This window comes from Eschrichtius robustus, chromosome 20 (assembly GCF_028021215.1).
Source record: "Eschrichtius robustus isolate mEscRob2 chromosome 20, mEscRob2.pri, whole genome shotgun sequence".
Taxonomy (NCBI): domain Eukaryota; kingdom Metazoa; phylum Chordata; class Mammalia; order Artiodactyla; family Eschrichtiidae; genus Eschrichtius; species Eschrichtius robustus.
Window position 1 is genome coordinate 48,891,255 of NC_090843.1, and position 16,881 is coordinate 48,908,135.

General features: G+C 36.5%; 1 protein-coding gene across 10 annotated transcripts in view; it reads right to left on the reverse strand.

Moving 5' to 3' along the window:
* Window positions 1-16,881, reverse strand: part of RHOT1 (ras homolog family member T1) — an 80,705-nt gene that overhangs the window by 23,903 nt on the left and 39,921 nt on the right. For all 10 annotated transcript variants that reach the window (XM_068530540.1, XM_068530533.1, XM_068530535.1 and 7 more), the window contains 3 exons: window positions 12,233-12,341; window positions 11,834-11,935; window positions 401-499 (listed from right to left, as the gene is read on the reverse strand). In XM_068530540.1, coding sequence (XP_068386641.1) covers window positions 401-499; window positions 11,834-11,935; window positions 12,233-12,341 — 310 coding nt within the window. The remainder of the gene's footprint in view (window positions 1-400; window positions 500-11,833; window positions 11,936-12,232; window positions 12,342-16,881) is intronic.

A 16,881-nucleotide genomic window follows, 5' to 3' on the forward strand; every position in this document is an offset into this window, starting at 1 on the left:
ATTCTGAATTAGCAGAGCCTCTACTTTGTATTAAGTAAAACATGTCATACTTAGGATATGTTTTCCCTACTCTCCCCATCATGTTCCTAAAACACAGAGCTTTTTGTGTAGCTATGTTATACAAAACCGAGAAAGAAAAATAATTCAGAGTTCAGACTTCAAGTCATCTTTAATACACCCACTGTACACCATGAAATGACACTCTCAGAGTCCCCTCAATTCCTAAGCATAAGAGAGTTTTATCCCCTAGGTAAAAATTAAATAGCCTGATGTGAAAGAGAGTTTTTACATGAAAGAGATGCATGTTTATCAAAATAACATTGTTCAAGCCAATAAATTTTTTCTCTTCTCAGCAAAAAAAGACCAAGATACACAAATATCTGAAATAAAAGAAGGCTACCTGAAAGAAGTTGAGTTCAGCATCATTGAGAGTACCATCATTATCTTGATCAGATATTTTAAATATACGAGTAAGGGCTTTTATACAGGCTGGTTTCATCTATAAATCATTGAGAAAAGAAACAATCGTTTTAATGTAAATAGCTGGGATTTTAAAATATGATTTTCATAAATATGCTGAGAAGAATTCTGAATGTTTTCACTGTCAAATACATAACATCAAATACAACCAACATGAAAAATGAACTAAAGCAAAGCCATTTCCTTTTATACCCAAGCCACTTTAAGTAAATGAGGCAATATTTACTTGGACCAATATCTGGAATGGTTAAACTCTCCCTTCGTGACCACACACCCTCTGAAGATGGGCAAAAGAGAAATTCATCTTTAGGGAAGATTCATTCTTCCAGTCATATAAAGAAGAAATGCCCTCTCTCATTCCATAAAGAATTTGAGCTGACATAAAACTATAGTAAAGGCTTTTCCCCCCCAACTTCTCTGATTTTTGACCTTCTAGCAGCAAAATGGGACTAAATGTTTTGGTCTGTCACTTGTGTGTGTGTATATATCAAAGCTGGGATATAAAATGTACTGATTCGCAAGCAGGTGACAAAATAGCACTGGTTGATAAGTGTACAAGTCTTTTACTAACTTCCTATTATGAGATAAGAATTACATTTAAAAAATTACATTTTTGACTCTACAACTTTTATAAGAAAAGCTGCTGGAAATGTACTTTGACAACTTTTATTTTAGGATTTATAATGGATAGAACAAATATTTGACTATTTAAAAATAAGCCCCACATGCTTCTAAGTTGTATAACTGCTATAGGAAAATCACTGTCAACAATTTTGAGAAAATAAAACTTTCAGGAAGATTTCTGAACACGGTGTGAACGTGGAGGGAGATATCTTATGGACATCTGAATAAGAGAAATGAGATGGAAAGGGGAGGAAATGTGTACTTGTTAGCTTACTAACTTCAGTGATAAGGCTCTCCAGAGCAAACAGTAACGATGAGTTTTGATCACACTAACATGTCAAACTCAAGTGCATAAAATAAGTTCTTTTAAAAATAGGAAGGAAGTATAGCTGATTCACTTTGTTACAAAGCAGAAACTAACACACCACTGTAAAGCAAATATACTCTAATAAAGGTGTTAAAAAAAAAAAAAGGAGGGCTTCCCTGGTGGCGCAGTGGTTGAGAATCTGCCTGCCGATGCAGGGGACACGGGTTCGAGCCCTGGTCTGGGAAGATCCCACATGCCGCGGAGCAACTGGGCCCGTGAGCCACAACTACTGAGCCTGCGCGTCTGGAGCCTGTGCTCCGCAACAAGAGAGGCCACGATGGTGAGAGGCCCGCGCATCGCGATGAAGAGTGGCCCCCGCTTGCCGCAACTGGAGAAAGCCCTCACACAGAAACAAAGACCCAACACAGCCAAAAATAAATAAATAAATAAATAATTTAAAAAAAAAAAAAAAAAAAGATAGCCACCAGAGTCAAGATGCAAAAAAAAAAAAAAATGAAGGAACAGTTATCTTCTTTTGGTTTAAATAGGGGCTCTAGGAGAGCAACTTGATATAATGATAAAAAGGTAAAATCTAAGACATAAAGAGATTAGAAAGAACTGAGAAAAAGAAGTCAAACATTTAGGGAGCACTGGTCAGGGCTTTCTTCATAAAAGAACGTTAAATGGACTGTAACCTATCACATTCATGCATAATTTTTTAAGCAAAAATAAGATATTGCTTCTATAAACGTGATCCTAATATTAGATATTCAAGATTAATAAAGCTCACATTATATTTTATTTACTCTTCTTTTAAAAATCTGTTACATAATAATCTAAACGTTTCAAAAAGTAGCAAAGCTAGAATGGTGCAGAAAACAGACTCTAAAACTAACTTTTTATTTGCAAGTGGTTTTTCCTTGTATCATAAAATGCTACATTAAAAAAAGTAATTGAAGAAAAACAGTGATGCATTTTTCATTAAAGCTTGAAATGCATCAGGAGCAAAAGCGCTCTAAGGTACTAGCTCAATACGATATTTAAATATTAACCTCTTAAAATATAACATCAAAAAATGACTACTTTTTAAAAGTATTAAAAATTATACTTTAATAAAACTAAAATATCTTGGCAGTAATAAAATAAACTCATTTTGCATATAAAGTAATCTAAACCCTCACACAGATCTTTTTCATTATTAGGTAAGCAGAGGACTCCACAGGTCATACAGAGTCCGTCATCACTGGAAACATATTTAGAATTCAGGCTTTAATTTAGAATATAATCTTTCTGATGATCCTACCTCAAATCTGTGTTAAAAGCTTATTAATGTTGTCTAAATAAAAGATTCTGTTATAAGCTTAGACTCAAGGCTTGTACTTGTATAAATCAAGGCATATAGTCTCTAAAAGTTACAGATTTTGCCTTAGGCAGGTCCACCTAAGAAATGACTAACAGATGGTAATAGGTGTTTTACAGGGAAGGGAGGATTAGCAGATTAGCAGAACTAATAATAGGCCTAAGAAAAAAGTAGCAATTAGAGAATCGAGAACAAACTAACAGTGGGGATTTAATGTACTGCTAGGCTAAGCTCAGAAGTAAATCTCTACAGTATGAGACTGTTTCCCAAATTTTCTTGATCATAAGATATAGCACCTGGCTGAATCAGAATGGAATCTGTATTTTTAACAAGTACACCTAGTGACTATTATGAGGTGAATTTGGGAAATACTGAATTAAGAGCAAGTTAGAAATAAACACTCCAATTAAGGAACAGTAAACCAGGATTAAGGAAGAGTAAATCAGGGTCAGATTAAGGGATAACTCAGATTAATATTTATACCAGGGGTCAGCACTTTTTTGGTAAAGAGCTACATAGCAAATACTTTAGGCTTTGGGGGTCAACAGGCAAAATCAAGGATATCATGTAGGTACTTACATAGCAAGAGATAATCAAATTTCCACAAAGTTTTTATTAATGAAATTAAAAATACAGTAGTAACTGAGTATACATTTACTATACAGGTCTACTAATGAGAAGGATGGAATTCCTCGTAGAGGGATAACATTTGGCTTCATTAGGGTTCAAAGTTAATGTTCCCTATCTTGTAATAACCTATAATGGAATATAATCTGCAAAAAAACCCACAAAAACAAAAAACAAATCACTATGCTATACACCCGAAACTAACACAATATTGTAAATCAACTATACTTAAACTAAAAAAAAAAGTCAGCATTCCCTATCATGAAAATCAATTCCAAGTGTTCAGCTGTTAATGCTGATCTGTAATGAGATTTTACATATTTCATCTTTGAAAATGTCTTTTTACACAGATACACACTGCCAATAGTGACACATATCTGTAAACATATAACTTTAATTGAGCACATTCATCACTTGGAAGGCATTTACAGAATCATATTTGATTTTTTTTTTGCTATTGCCTGTTAACACATCATTACACTGCAGATTGATCAGTTCCAACTGAAGGATGGGTGGAAGCTCCTCAACTGCATGGTCAAATGGATTAGGAAATAAGGAAATTTCTTTTGCACGTGGATTTAGGTCCAAAAACACCAATGCTGAAATTAGAGCTCAGAATATATATCTGTTTTGCCATCTGAAAACCCACTTTTTTTCTTTCCTTGTTTTGGCATGATAGGTATATACTGATAATAAAAAAATAAAATGCTGCAGTACAGTGGTACACATGGTACATGAAACGCTGCCGCATTTGAACCGTGTCAGTCCAGTTAGCAGTGCACTGAGCAGCAGTGTGATGACAGTTACCACATATAAGCTCTGTTGCAACTATGCAACTCTGCCTTTGTAACAGGAAAGTACAGACAAACATAAAGGAATGAAGGTGGTTGTGTTGCAATAAAACTTATTTATCAATGGTGAAATCTGAATGTCATATAATTTTCCCATATCTCAAAATATTATTCCTTTTGATTTTCTCCCCAATCATTAAAAAATGTAAAATGTATCTTAGCTCATAGGCTGTATAAAAACAGGTGGCAGGCCAAATTTGGCCTGTGGGTCAGTTCTCCAACCACTCACCAATACTATAAACTTTTCCTGAAAAAAATGTTTTCAGGAAACTTTTTTTCCCCCAGCAAACTTTTATTTCTTAAAAACTCAAAAACAACAACAAAAGAAACAAATAACTCCATTAAGAAATGGGCAAAATACTCAAATAGACCTTTCTCCAAAGAAGATATACAAATGGCCAATGAGCACATGAAAAGATGTCCAACATCATTAGCCATCAAAGAAATGCAGTTCAAACAACAATGAGATACCACTCACATCTACCAGGATAGCTATAAACAAACAAACAGAGGTGGGGGCTGGGGAATAACAAGTGTTGGCAAAGATGTGGAGAAATTGGGACTTTCATATAGTTTAGTGGTTCCTCAGTAAGTAAAACATAAAATTACCAAATGACCTAGCAATTCCACTGCTAAATAGACACTCAAAACAGGGGTTCAAACGTATGTGCGAATGTTCTTAGCAGCTCTATTTAGAACAGCCAAAAAGTGGAAGCAACCCGAATATCCAACAACAGAAGAATGGATAAACAGAATGTGGTATATCCATAAAATGAAGTATCATTTGACCATAAAAAGGAATGAAGTACTAATAACGCTACAACATGGATGGATGTACCTTGAAAACGTTACACTAAGTGAAAGAAGTCAGACACAGGGACTTCCCTGGTGGCACAGTAGTTAAGAATCTGCCTGCCAATGCAGGGGACACGGGTTCAAGCCCTGGTCTGGGAAGATCCCACATGCCACAGAGCAACTAAGCCCATGCACCACAACTACTGAGCCTGCGTTCCACAACTACTGAAGCCCGCATGCCTAGAGCCCGTGCTCCGCAACAAGAGAAGGCATCGCCATGAGAAGCCCATGCACCACAACAAAGAGTAGCCCCCATTCGCCACAACTAGAGAAAGCCATGCGCAGCAACAAAAACCCAACGCAGCCAAAAATTAATTAATTAATTTTAAAAAATAAACAGGCACAAGACTCTTAGATAGCCTCATCCACCAGAGGGCAGACAGCAGAAGCAAGAAGGACTACAATTCTGCAGCCTGTGGAACAAAAACCACATTCACAGAAAGACAGACAAAATGAAAAGGCAGAGGACTTTGTACCAGATGAAGGAACAAGATAAAACCCCAGAAAAACAACTAAATGAAGTGGAGATAGGCAACCTTCCGGAAAAAGAATTCAGAATAATGATAGTGAAGATGATCCAGGACCTCGGAAAAAGAATTGGAGGCAAAGATCGAGAAGATGCAAGAAATGTTTAACAAAGACTGGGAAGAATTAAAGAACAAACACCTAGAAGAATTAAAGAATGAACAAACAGAGATGAACAATACAATAACTGAAATGAAAAATACACTAGAAGGAATCAATAGCAGAATAACTGAGGCAGAAGAACGGATAAGTGACCTGGAAGACAGAATGGTGGAATTCACTGCCGCGGAACAGAACAAAGAAAAAAGAATGAAAAGAAATGAAGACAGCCTAAGAGACTTCTGGGACAACATGAAACACAGCAACATTCGCATTATAGGGGTCCCAGAAGGAGAAGAGAGAGAGAAAGGACCCGAGAAAATATTTGAAGACATTATAGTCGAAAACTTCCCTAACATGGGAAAGGAAATAGCCACCCAAGTCTAGGAAGCGCAGAGAGTCCCAGGCAGGGTAAACCCAAGGAGAAACATGCTGAGACACATAGTAATCAAATTGACAAAAATTAAAGACAAAGAAAAATTATTGAAAGCAACAAGGGAAAAATGACAAATAACATACAAGGGAACTCCCATAAGGTTAACAGCTGATTTCTCAGCAGAAACTCTACAAGCCAGAAGGGAGTGACACGATATATTTAAAGTGATGAAAGGGAAGAACCTACAACCCAGATTACTCTACCCAGCAAGGATCTCGTTCAGATTCGATGGAGAAATCAAAAGCTTTACAGACAAGCAAAAGCTAAGAGAATTCAGCACCACCAAACCAGCTCTGCAACAAATGCTAAAGGAACTTCTCTGGCCGGAAACACAAGAGAAGAAAAGGACCTACAAAAACAAACCCATAACAATTACGAAAATGGTAATAGAAACATACATATTGATAATTACCTTAAACGTGAATGGATTAAATGCTCCAAACAAAATCACAGGCTTGCTGAATGGATACAAAAACAAGACCCATATATATGCTGTCTACAAGAGACCCACTTCAGACCTAGGGACACATACAGACTGAAAGTGAGGGGATGGAAAAAGATATTCCATGCAAATGGAAATCAAAAGAAAGCTGGAGTAGCAATACTCATATCAGATAAAACAGACTTTAAAATAAAAAATGCTATAAGAGACAAGGAAGGACACTACATAATGATCAACGGATCAATCCAAGAAGAAGATATAACAATTATAAATATATATGCACCCAACATAGGAGCACCTCAATACATAAGGCAACTGCTAACAGCTGTAGAAGAGGAAATCGACACTAACACAATAACAGTGGAGACTTTAAACCTCACTTACACCAATGGACAGATCATCCAGACAGAAAATTAATAAGGAAACACAAGCTTTAAGTGACACAATAGACCAGATAGATTTAATTGATATTTATAGGACATTCCATCCAAAAACTGCAGATTACACTTTCTTTTCAAGGGCACACGGAACATTCTCCAGGATAGATCACATCTTGGGTCACAAATCAAGCCGTGGTAAATTTAAGAAAATTGAAATCATATCAAGCGTCTTTTCTGACCAGACGCTATGAGATTAGAAATCAATTGCAGGGAATAGGGCTTCCCTGGTGGCGCAGTGGTTGAGAATCTGCCTGCTAATGCAGGGGACACGGGTTCGAGCCCTGGTCTGGGAAGATCCCACATGCCGCGGAGCAACTGGGCCCGTGAGCCACAACTACTGAGCCTGTGCGTCTGGAGCCTGTGCTCCGCAACAAGAGAGGCCGCGATAGTGAGAGGCCCGCGCACCGCGATGAAGAGTGGCCCCCACTTGCCGCAACTAGAGAAAGCCCTCGCACAGAAACGAAGACCCAACACAGCCAAAAATAAAAATAATAAAATAAATAAATTTTTAAAAAAAAGATATCAATTGCAGGGAATAAAACGTAAAAAACACAAACACATGGAGGCTAAACAATATGTTACTAAACAACCAAGAGATCACTGAAGAAATCAAAGAGGAAATAAAAAATTACCTAGAGACAAATGACAATGAAAACATGACGATCCAAAACCTATGGGATGCAGCAAAAGCAGTTCTAAGAGAGAAGTTTATAGCAATACAAGCCTACCTCAAGAAACAAGAAAAATCTCAAATAAACAATCTAAACTTACACCTAAAGGAACTAGAGAAAGAAGAACAAACAAAACCCCAAGTTAATAGAAGGAAAGAAATCATAGAGATCAGAGCAGAAATAAATGAAATACAAACAAAGAAAACAATAGCAAAGATCAATAAAACTAAAAGACGGTTCTTTGAGAAGATAAACAAAATGGTAAACCTTTAGCCAGACTCATCAAGAAAAAGAGGGAGAGGACTCAAATCAATAAAATTAGAAATGAAAAAGGAGAAGTTACAACGGACACCACAGAAATACAAAGCAGCATAAGACACTACTACAAGCAACTCTATGCCAATAAAATGGACAACCTGGAAGAAATGGACTAATTCTTAGAAAGGTATAACCTTCCAAGACTGAACCAGGAAGAAATAGAAAATATGAACAGACCAATCACAAGTAATGAAATTGAAACTGTGATTAAAAATCTTCCAACAAACAAAAGTCCAGGACCAGGTGGCTTCACAGGTGAATTCTATCAAACATTCAGAGAAGAGCTAACACCCATCCTTCTCAAACTCTTCCAAAAAATTACAGAGGAAGGAACACTCCAAAACTCATTCTATAAGGCCACCATCACCGTGATACCAAAACCAGACAAAGATACTACAAAAAAAGAAAATTACAGACCAATATCACTGATGAATATAGATGCAAAAATCCTCAACAAAATACTAGCAAACAGAATCCAACAACACATTAAAAGGATCATACACCATGATCAAGTGGGATTTATCCCAGGGATGCAAGGATTCTTCAATTTATGCAAATCAATCAATGTGATACACCATATTAACAAATTGAAGAAGAAAAACCATATGATCATCTCAATAGATGCAGAAAAAGCTTTTGACAAAATTCAACACCCATTTATGATAAAAACTCTCCAAAAAGTGGGCACAGAGGGAACCTACCTCAACATAATAAAGGCCATATACGACAAACCCACAGCAAACATCATTCTCAATGGTGAAAAACTGAAAGCATTTCCTCTAAGATCAGGAACAAAACGAGGATGTCCACTTTCGCCACTATTATTCAACATAGTTTTGGAAGTCCTAGCCACGGCAATCAGAGAAGAAAAAGAAATACAAGGAATACAAATTGGAAAAGAAGAAGTAAAACTGTCACTGTTTGCAGATAACATAATACTATACATAGAGAATCCTAAAGATGCCACCAGAAAACTATTAGAACTAATCAATGAATCTGGTAAAGTTGCAGGATACAAAATTAATGCACAGAAATCTCTTGCATTCCTATACACTAACAATGAAAGATCAGAAAAAGAAATTAAGGAAACAATCCCATTCACCAATGCAACAAAAAGAATAAAATACCTAGGAATAAACCTACCTAAGGAGGTAAAAGACCTGTATGCAGAAAACTATAAGACACTGATGAAAGAAATCAAAGATGACACAAACAGATGGAGAGATATACCATGTTCTTGGATTGGAAGAATCAATACTGTGAAATTACTATACCACCCAAAGCAATCTACAGATTCAATGCAATCACTATCAAATTACCAGTGGCATTTTCTACAGAACTAGAACAAAAAATATTAAAATTTGTATGGAGACACAAAAGACCCCGAATAGCCAAAGCAGCCTTGAGGGAAAAAAACGGAGCTGGAGGAAACAGACTCCTGGACTTCAGACTATACTACAAAGCTACAGTAATCAAGACAATAGGGTACTGGCACAAAAACAGAAACATAGATCAATGGAACAGGATAGAAAGCCCAGAGATAAACCCACGCACCTATGGTCAACTAATCTATGACAAAGGAGGCAAAGATATACAATGGAGAAAAGACAGTCTCTTCAATAAGTGGTGCTGGGAAAACTGGACAGCTACATGTAAAAGAATGAAATTAGAACACTCCCTAACACCATACACAAAAATAAACTCAAAATGGATTAAAGACCTAAATGTAAGGCCAGACACTATAAAACTCTTGGAGGAAAACATAGGGTGAACACTCTTTGACATAAATCACAGCAAGATCTTTTTTGATCCACCTCCTAGAGTAATGGAAATAAAATAAAAAATAAACAAATGGGACCTAATGAAACTTAAAAGCTTTTGCACAGCAAAGGAAACTACAAACAAGACAAAAAGACAACCCTCAGAATGGGAGAAAATATTTGCAAACAGATCAACAGACAAAGGATTAATCTCCAAAATATATAAACAGCTCATGCAGCTCAATATTAAAAAAAACAAACAACCCAATCCAAAAATGGGCAGAAGACCTAAATAGACATTTCTCCAAAGAAGACATACAGATGGCCAAGAAGCACATGAAAAGCTGCTCAACATTACTAATTATTAGAGAAATGCAAATCAAAACCACCATGAGGTATCACCTCACACCAGTTAGAATGGGCATCATCAGAAAATATACAGACAACAAATGCTGGAGAGGGTGTGGAGAAAAGGGAACCCTCTTGCACTGTTGGTGGGAAGGTAAATTGATACAGCCACTATGGAGAACAGTATGGAGGTTCCTTAAAAAACTAAAAATAGAATTACCATAGGACCCAGCAATCCCACTACTGGGCATATACCCAGAGAAAACCGTAATTCAAAAAGACACATGCACCCCAATGTTCATTGCAGCACTATTTACAATAGCCAGGTCATGGAAGCAACCTAAATGCCCATTGACAGACGAATGGATACAGAAGATGTGGTACATATGTACAATGGAATATTACTCAGCCATAAAAAGGAATGAAATTGGATCATTTGCAGAGACGTGGATGGATCCAGAGACTGTCATACAGAGTGAAGTCAGTCAGAAAGAGAAAAACAAATACCGCATATTAACGCATACATGTGGAACCTAGAAAAATGGTACAGATGAACCGGTTTGCAGGGCAGAAATAGAGACACAGATGTAGAGAACAAACGTATGGACACCAAGGGGGGCAGCGGGGGTGTGGGTGGGGGTGTGGGTGGGATGAACTGGGAGATTGGGATTGACATGTATACACTGATGTGTATAAAATGGATGACTAATAAGAACCTGCTGTATAAAAAAATAAATTAAATAAAATTCAAAAATAAATAAATAAATAAGTAAATAAAAGAAGCCAGACACAACAGACCACATATTGTATGATTCCATTTATATGAAATGTCCAGAATAAGCAAATCCATAGAGACAGAAAGAAGATTAGTGGTTGCCAAAAACTGGGGTAAGGAAGGAGGGGGTAATGGGAGTGACTGCTAGTGGGTACAAGGTTTCTTTTGGGGAGATGAAACACTCTGGAGTCAGACAGTGAGGATGGACACATAATTTTGTGAATACATTAAAAACCACTGAAGAGAACACTTCAAAAGGGTGAAATTTATGGTATGTGAGTTACATCTCAATTTAAAAATTAATTTTAAAAGTCTATGGTAAAATATTGTTAAATTTTAGATATTTCATTAAGGAATTACTGTGTTTCTAAGCTATGGAACAAAAGGGAGTATTCAAATTGTATTACATATTGTACCCATGTCAAATAATTACACAAGTTTTTTGCTTGTATGTGTTTTTAAGTTTGTGGATTTTTTTCTTTGATTTGAATATTATTTTATTTATTTATTTTTTATACAGCACCTTCTTATTAGTTATCTATTTTATACATATTAGTGTATATGTCAATCCCAATCTCCCAATTCATCCCACAGATTCGTGGATTTAATAGTAGCAAAACAAGTAGACCATTAGTTAAGTCTTTGGACTTTTTGTTGTTACAATTGCCAATTCTTCTGTTTGTTTTAATGGTATTTCCTGAAATAATATTTGATCTGGAATATTATTCTGACTATTTAATGTGAATGTCTTTGAAGAAAAGTACCTAGAAAATATAACAGTATAGTAAGCAATAAATTTTAATTTTAGCAGTTTAGATGAATACTTCAGAGTTACTAAAAATCGTTATCATAACGGAGTTACTACCTACACATTCCAGCCCCTACTAACATAGCCTGGTGGGATGGAGGGTTTACCTCTTTCTCCTCTGGGCAGTACAGGGGCCCTGTAGGATGAAGAACAGCTTTCTGTGCATAATAGAAGAGCTCCGATATGTTCTTCAGATTTTTTGCTGAACACTGAAAAGAAAGTTTAAAATTTTTCACTCTGAAAGCAATTATGAGAGCTAAAAATATTTTTTAAACTATCAACATTCCTTGAAGAAACTGAAAAAAGTTCATTTTTCTTAGTGGATATCACAATATGACTGTCTACAAAGAGCTCAGAGGCCATCTCCAAGTTCTCTGTTTTATTTGGTTTACATGACTTCACAAACAAATTTACTCCACCCCACATCTTCCCTCCCTCCTATTCTGAACCTCAATTTAGTGAGAATTCATCAACCGTAAATTTCAAAATCAAATGATACGGCATACCTCCACACAGGTTTCTATTTCTGTGTACTGGTTCATAATAGGGAGGATGGTCTCCATACTACTGTATTCCACCAGATCAGATTTGTTCCCAACCAATATCAAAGGCAGCCTGAAATAAACAGGGCACATTGTAATAATAAGGAAGGCAAAAGACATTAGATTTATATTTTAATGTACATTGTAACCTAGTCTAACTAATAAGATTTACTTAATCTGCTCAATATGAACCCTCTATCTTAGTCAGCCCAAGCACCCTGGAAAGCATGTTCATAATCAACAAATATTTACTGAGTTCCTATTATAAGCCAGGGACTGTTCTAAGCATTACAGACACAAGACAGAAAAGGTCCCCGCTCACTCTCATAGTGCAAATCAGAAAATGGACAATAAGCAAATAAACAAAGACACTTTCCAATTCTGTAAGTGCAATGAAGGAAATAAACAGGGGGATATGGGATAAAGTAACGGGAGGGGGCTAACTCTACATGGTAATCAGGGAAAAATCTCTCTGACAAGGTGGCATTTGAGCCAAGGAGTGAAGGATGAAATGGAATCTGTTACGTGAAAAGCCAAGAAAGAGCTGGCTGGGAAGAAGGGACAGCATGTGCAAAAGCCCCAAACTGAAAAAACATTCCCATGAGTCCAAAGAACAGAAAAATGCCAGAGTGGCTGAAGAGTACTGGTACAAGGGGAAGAGGTATGAAATGGAGTTGGAGAGAGGAGCAAAGGCCAGACACAAAAGGAATTACAGCTGCAGTAAAGAGTGTGTGTTTTATTTTAAGTGTAAAAAGGGAAGCCACAGAAGGGTTATAACTAGGTGAATGATATGATCCAAATGATATTTTAAAATGCAGTCATTTGTTATCTTTGAGAGATACATACTGAAATGTTTACAGTACAATATGATGTCTGATTTGTTCAAAATGATCCCAAGGGAAGGGGTAATAAATGAAACAACACTGGCCATGAGTTGTTAATTACTGAAGCTGGATGACTGATACAGAGGGATTCGTTATACTATTCTCTCTACTTTTGTATATGTTTGATTTTTTTTCAATAATAAAAAAGTTTTTTTATGTGATACCTTGGATTAGGGCAATGAAGGTGAAGAGGAAATATTCAGATTTGAGATATATTTTAGAAGTAGAACAAACAGGAGCAATGGGTAGATTAAATATGGAGATTGAAGGAAAACAGAAATCAAGAAAAATAAACAGATTTTTTGGCTGGACAAAATGCGTAGAGCTTCTGAGACAGAAAAGACTGAGAAATCTGGGTGGGGGGGGCAGTGGGGAGTAGGCAGGGAATTAAGGATTTTGCTTTAAACAAATTAAATCTGACAGGCCTATCAGAAATCTGAACGGGGATTACCAAGGAGTACTAGCCCAGTGGAGAACAATTATTTGTACATCCCACAAGAAAGCTTAAAGGGAAAGCAAATCATCTTGCTGGAACTCCAGATTGCAAAAGAAATACTTGCAAGCATTTATTTAACCACCTAGTGTGGTTATTATGTGTAAAAGGACTGGCCCACTTCATAACCCAAATATAGATTGTTAATAGAGCCAGAAGGGTTTCCAAAAATGTGCTGCTTTACAACCAAAGGTATGCTCAGAATAATTTATGGATCTTAAAAAAAAAAATACACATGTCCAAGCCCTACTCCAAACCTACAGATTCTAAAACTCAAAGGGTGGAGCAAAGGCATCTATATTGTTTTAAAGTACTTCAGGCGACAGTGATGGGCACCTCTGACTAAGGAGCACTGTGATAATGGTACAAGGAAGTCCTAAGTAAGAACACATGTGTAACAAATATAAACTTAAGGTATGAGGCCCAGGAAAGAAGGTATTGGGAAAATGTGAAGTCCATACACTAAAGAAATAGACCACCTTGGAACAAATCAACCACAAGAGAAATAAATATGCTCACATGATTCAGGGAGGGGTAAAAGTATAGCCACACCTGAGAAAGCGCAATTAGATCTCCAAATATTGACAGCCACTTTCAGATGACATACTAAAAGGGCCACAAGACTAGCCAGCTAGTTTCTAAAGAGCAGTTTAGGAAGCTGTCGTAGTAGAGCCCATTTTAAAAATTCAGTTGTTCAAGCTAGTGCTTGAGAGATCCTGGCAAAACTGACTCCTCTGAAGAGTCCCTCCTGGAAACAGTTCAAGTAATCAGCAAGAAAAACAAGTGTCAGGAGCATACAGGCATTGTTTCCTCCAAGGCAGTCCTGTCCAATACAACCTTCTGTGATGACAGAAATGATCTTTATCTGTACTGTCCATTCCTGTAACCTCTAGCCACAAGTGGCTATCAAGCACTTGAAATGTGGCTATGTCCAAGAAACTGAATTTTTCGTTTTATTTCATTTTACTTAAATTGCCACAACTGACTAGAAGCTACTGCCTTGGACAGTATAGCTCTAGAGAGCTCCTTTCAGCTTTGTCAGTAAGTCACTACAAAGTGACTTTAAAACAATGTTAATGATAAAACAATGATAAAGAGAAGCCATCAGAGATGCAAGATGTAGCACATACAATGCCATCTCAGTCACAAAGTAAATACGTGAGAGGGTGAGTCACCATGTTCATCTGTTTAGAAACAGATCTTTAGAGTTTCAAGGCATGAAAATGCCCAACTAAAAAAGAAATCTAAAAAATGAAGTAAAGGGCCATATGTGTAAAATATATAGATATTAGTCTGGTTTTCCTAACATTTAAAAAGACTCAAAGAACAAGACAAGGGGCTTCCCTGGTGGCGCAGTGGTTGAGAGTCTGCCTGCTAATGCAGGGGACACGGGTTCGAGCCCTGGTCTGGGAAGATCCCACATGCCGTGGAGCAACTAGGCCCGTGAGCCACAACTATTGAGCCTGCGCGTCTCGAGCCTGTGCTCCGCAACAAGAGAGGCCACGATAGTGAGAGGCCCGTGCACCACGATGAAGAGTGGCCCCCGCTTGCCGCAACTAGAGAAAGCCCTCGCACAGAAATGAAGACCCAACACAGCCAAAAATAAATAAATAAAAATAAATTAAAAAAAAAAAAAGAACAAGACAAGAATGCCCACTCTCCCCACTTTTTTTCAATAAAATATTGGAAGTACTTGCCAGAAAAATTAGGCAAGCAAAAGAAATAAAAGGCACCTAAAACTGTCACTATTTGCAGAGGACATGATTTTATATATAGAAAACCCTAAAGACTTCACCAAAAAACTGTTAGAACTAACAAATTCAGTAAAGTGGTGGGGTACAAAATCAATACACAAAATTTGGTTGCATTTCTCTACACTAACAACAAACTATGAGAAAGAAAAATTAGGAAAACAATCCCATTTACAATTGCATCAAAAAGAATGAAATACCTAGGAATAAATTTAACCAAGGAGGTGAAAGACTTGTACACTGAAAACTGTATGTTATTGATGAAAGAAACTGAAGAAGACACAAAGAAACAGAAAAATATTCTGTGCTCATGGACTGGAAGAATTAATATTGTTAAAATGTCCATATTACCCAAAGCAATATACAGATTCAATGCAATCCTTATCAAAATTCCAATGACATTTTTCACAGAAATGCAGCAAATAATCCTATTGGATGGAACTACAAAAGACCCTGAATAGCCAAAGCAATTTTGAAAAAGAACAAAAAATCTGTAGGCACCATGCGCCCTGATTTAAAACTACATAACAAAGCTATAGTAATCAAAACAGTATGGTATTCGCATTAAAACAAATACATAGATCAATGGAACCCAAACAATATGGTCAATTAATTTATGACAAAGGAGGCAGGAATATATAATAGGGAAAGGATGGTCTCTTCCACAAATGGTATTGGGAAAAGTGGACAGCCCCATGCAAAAGAATGAAACTAGACCACTATCTTACACCATACACAAAAACTAACTCAAAATGGATGTAAGACCATTTTGATCAAAGACTTGAATGTAAGACCTGAAACCATAAAACTCCGAGAAGAAAATATAGGCATAAGTTACTTGGTGATGAATTTTTGGATCTGGCAACAAGAGCAAAAATAAACAAGTGGGACCATATCAAACTAAAAATTTCTATTTCTACACAGCAAAGGAAATCATCTACAAAATTAAAAGACAACCTACTGAATGGGAGACAATTATTTGCAAATCATATATCAGATAAGAAGTTAATATCCAAATTATACAAAGAACTCATAAAACTCAACAGCCAAAAAAAAAACAACCCAAAAATCTGATTTAAAAATGGGCAGAGGATCTGAATACAGATTTTTCCAAAAAAAAGTCATACAGATGGCCAACAGGCACCTGAAAAGATGCTCAACATCACTAATCATCAGGGAAATGCAAATCAAAACTACAATGACATATCACCTCATACCTGTTAGAATGGCTATTATCAAAAAGATAAGAAATAAGAAGTGTTGGTGAGGATGTGGAGAAAACGGAACCCTCATATACCTCTGTGCACTGTTGGTAGGAATGTAAATTGGTGCAATCACTATGGAAAACACTATGGAGGTTCCTCAAAAAATTAAAAATAGAACTACCACACAATCCATCGATTCCACTTCTGGGTATTTATCCAAAGAAAACAAAAACACTAATTTGAAAAGATATATGTGCCCCCATGTTCATTTACAGCACTA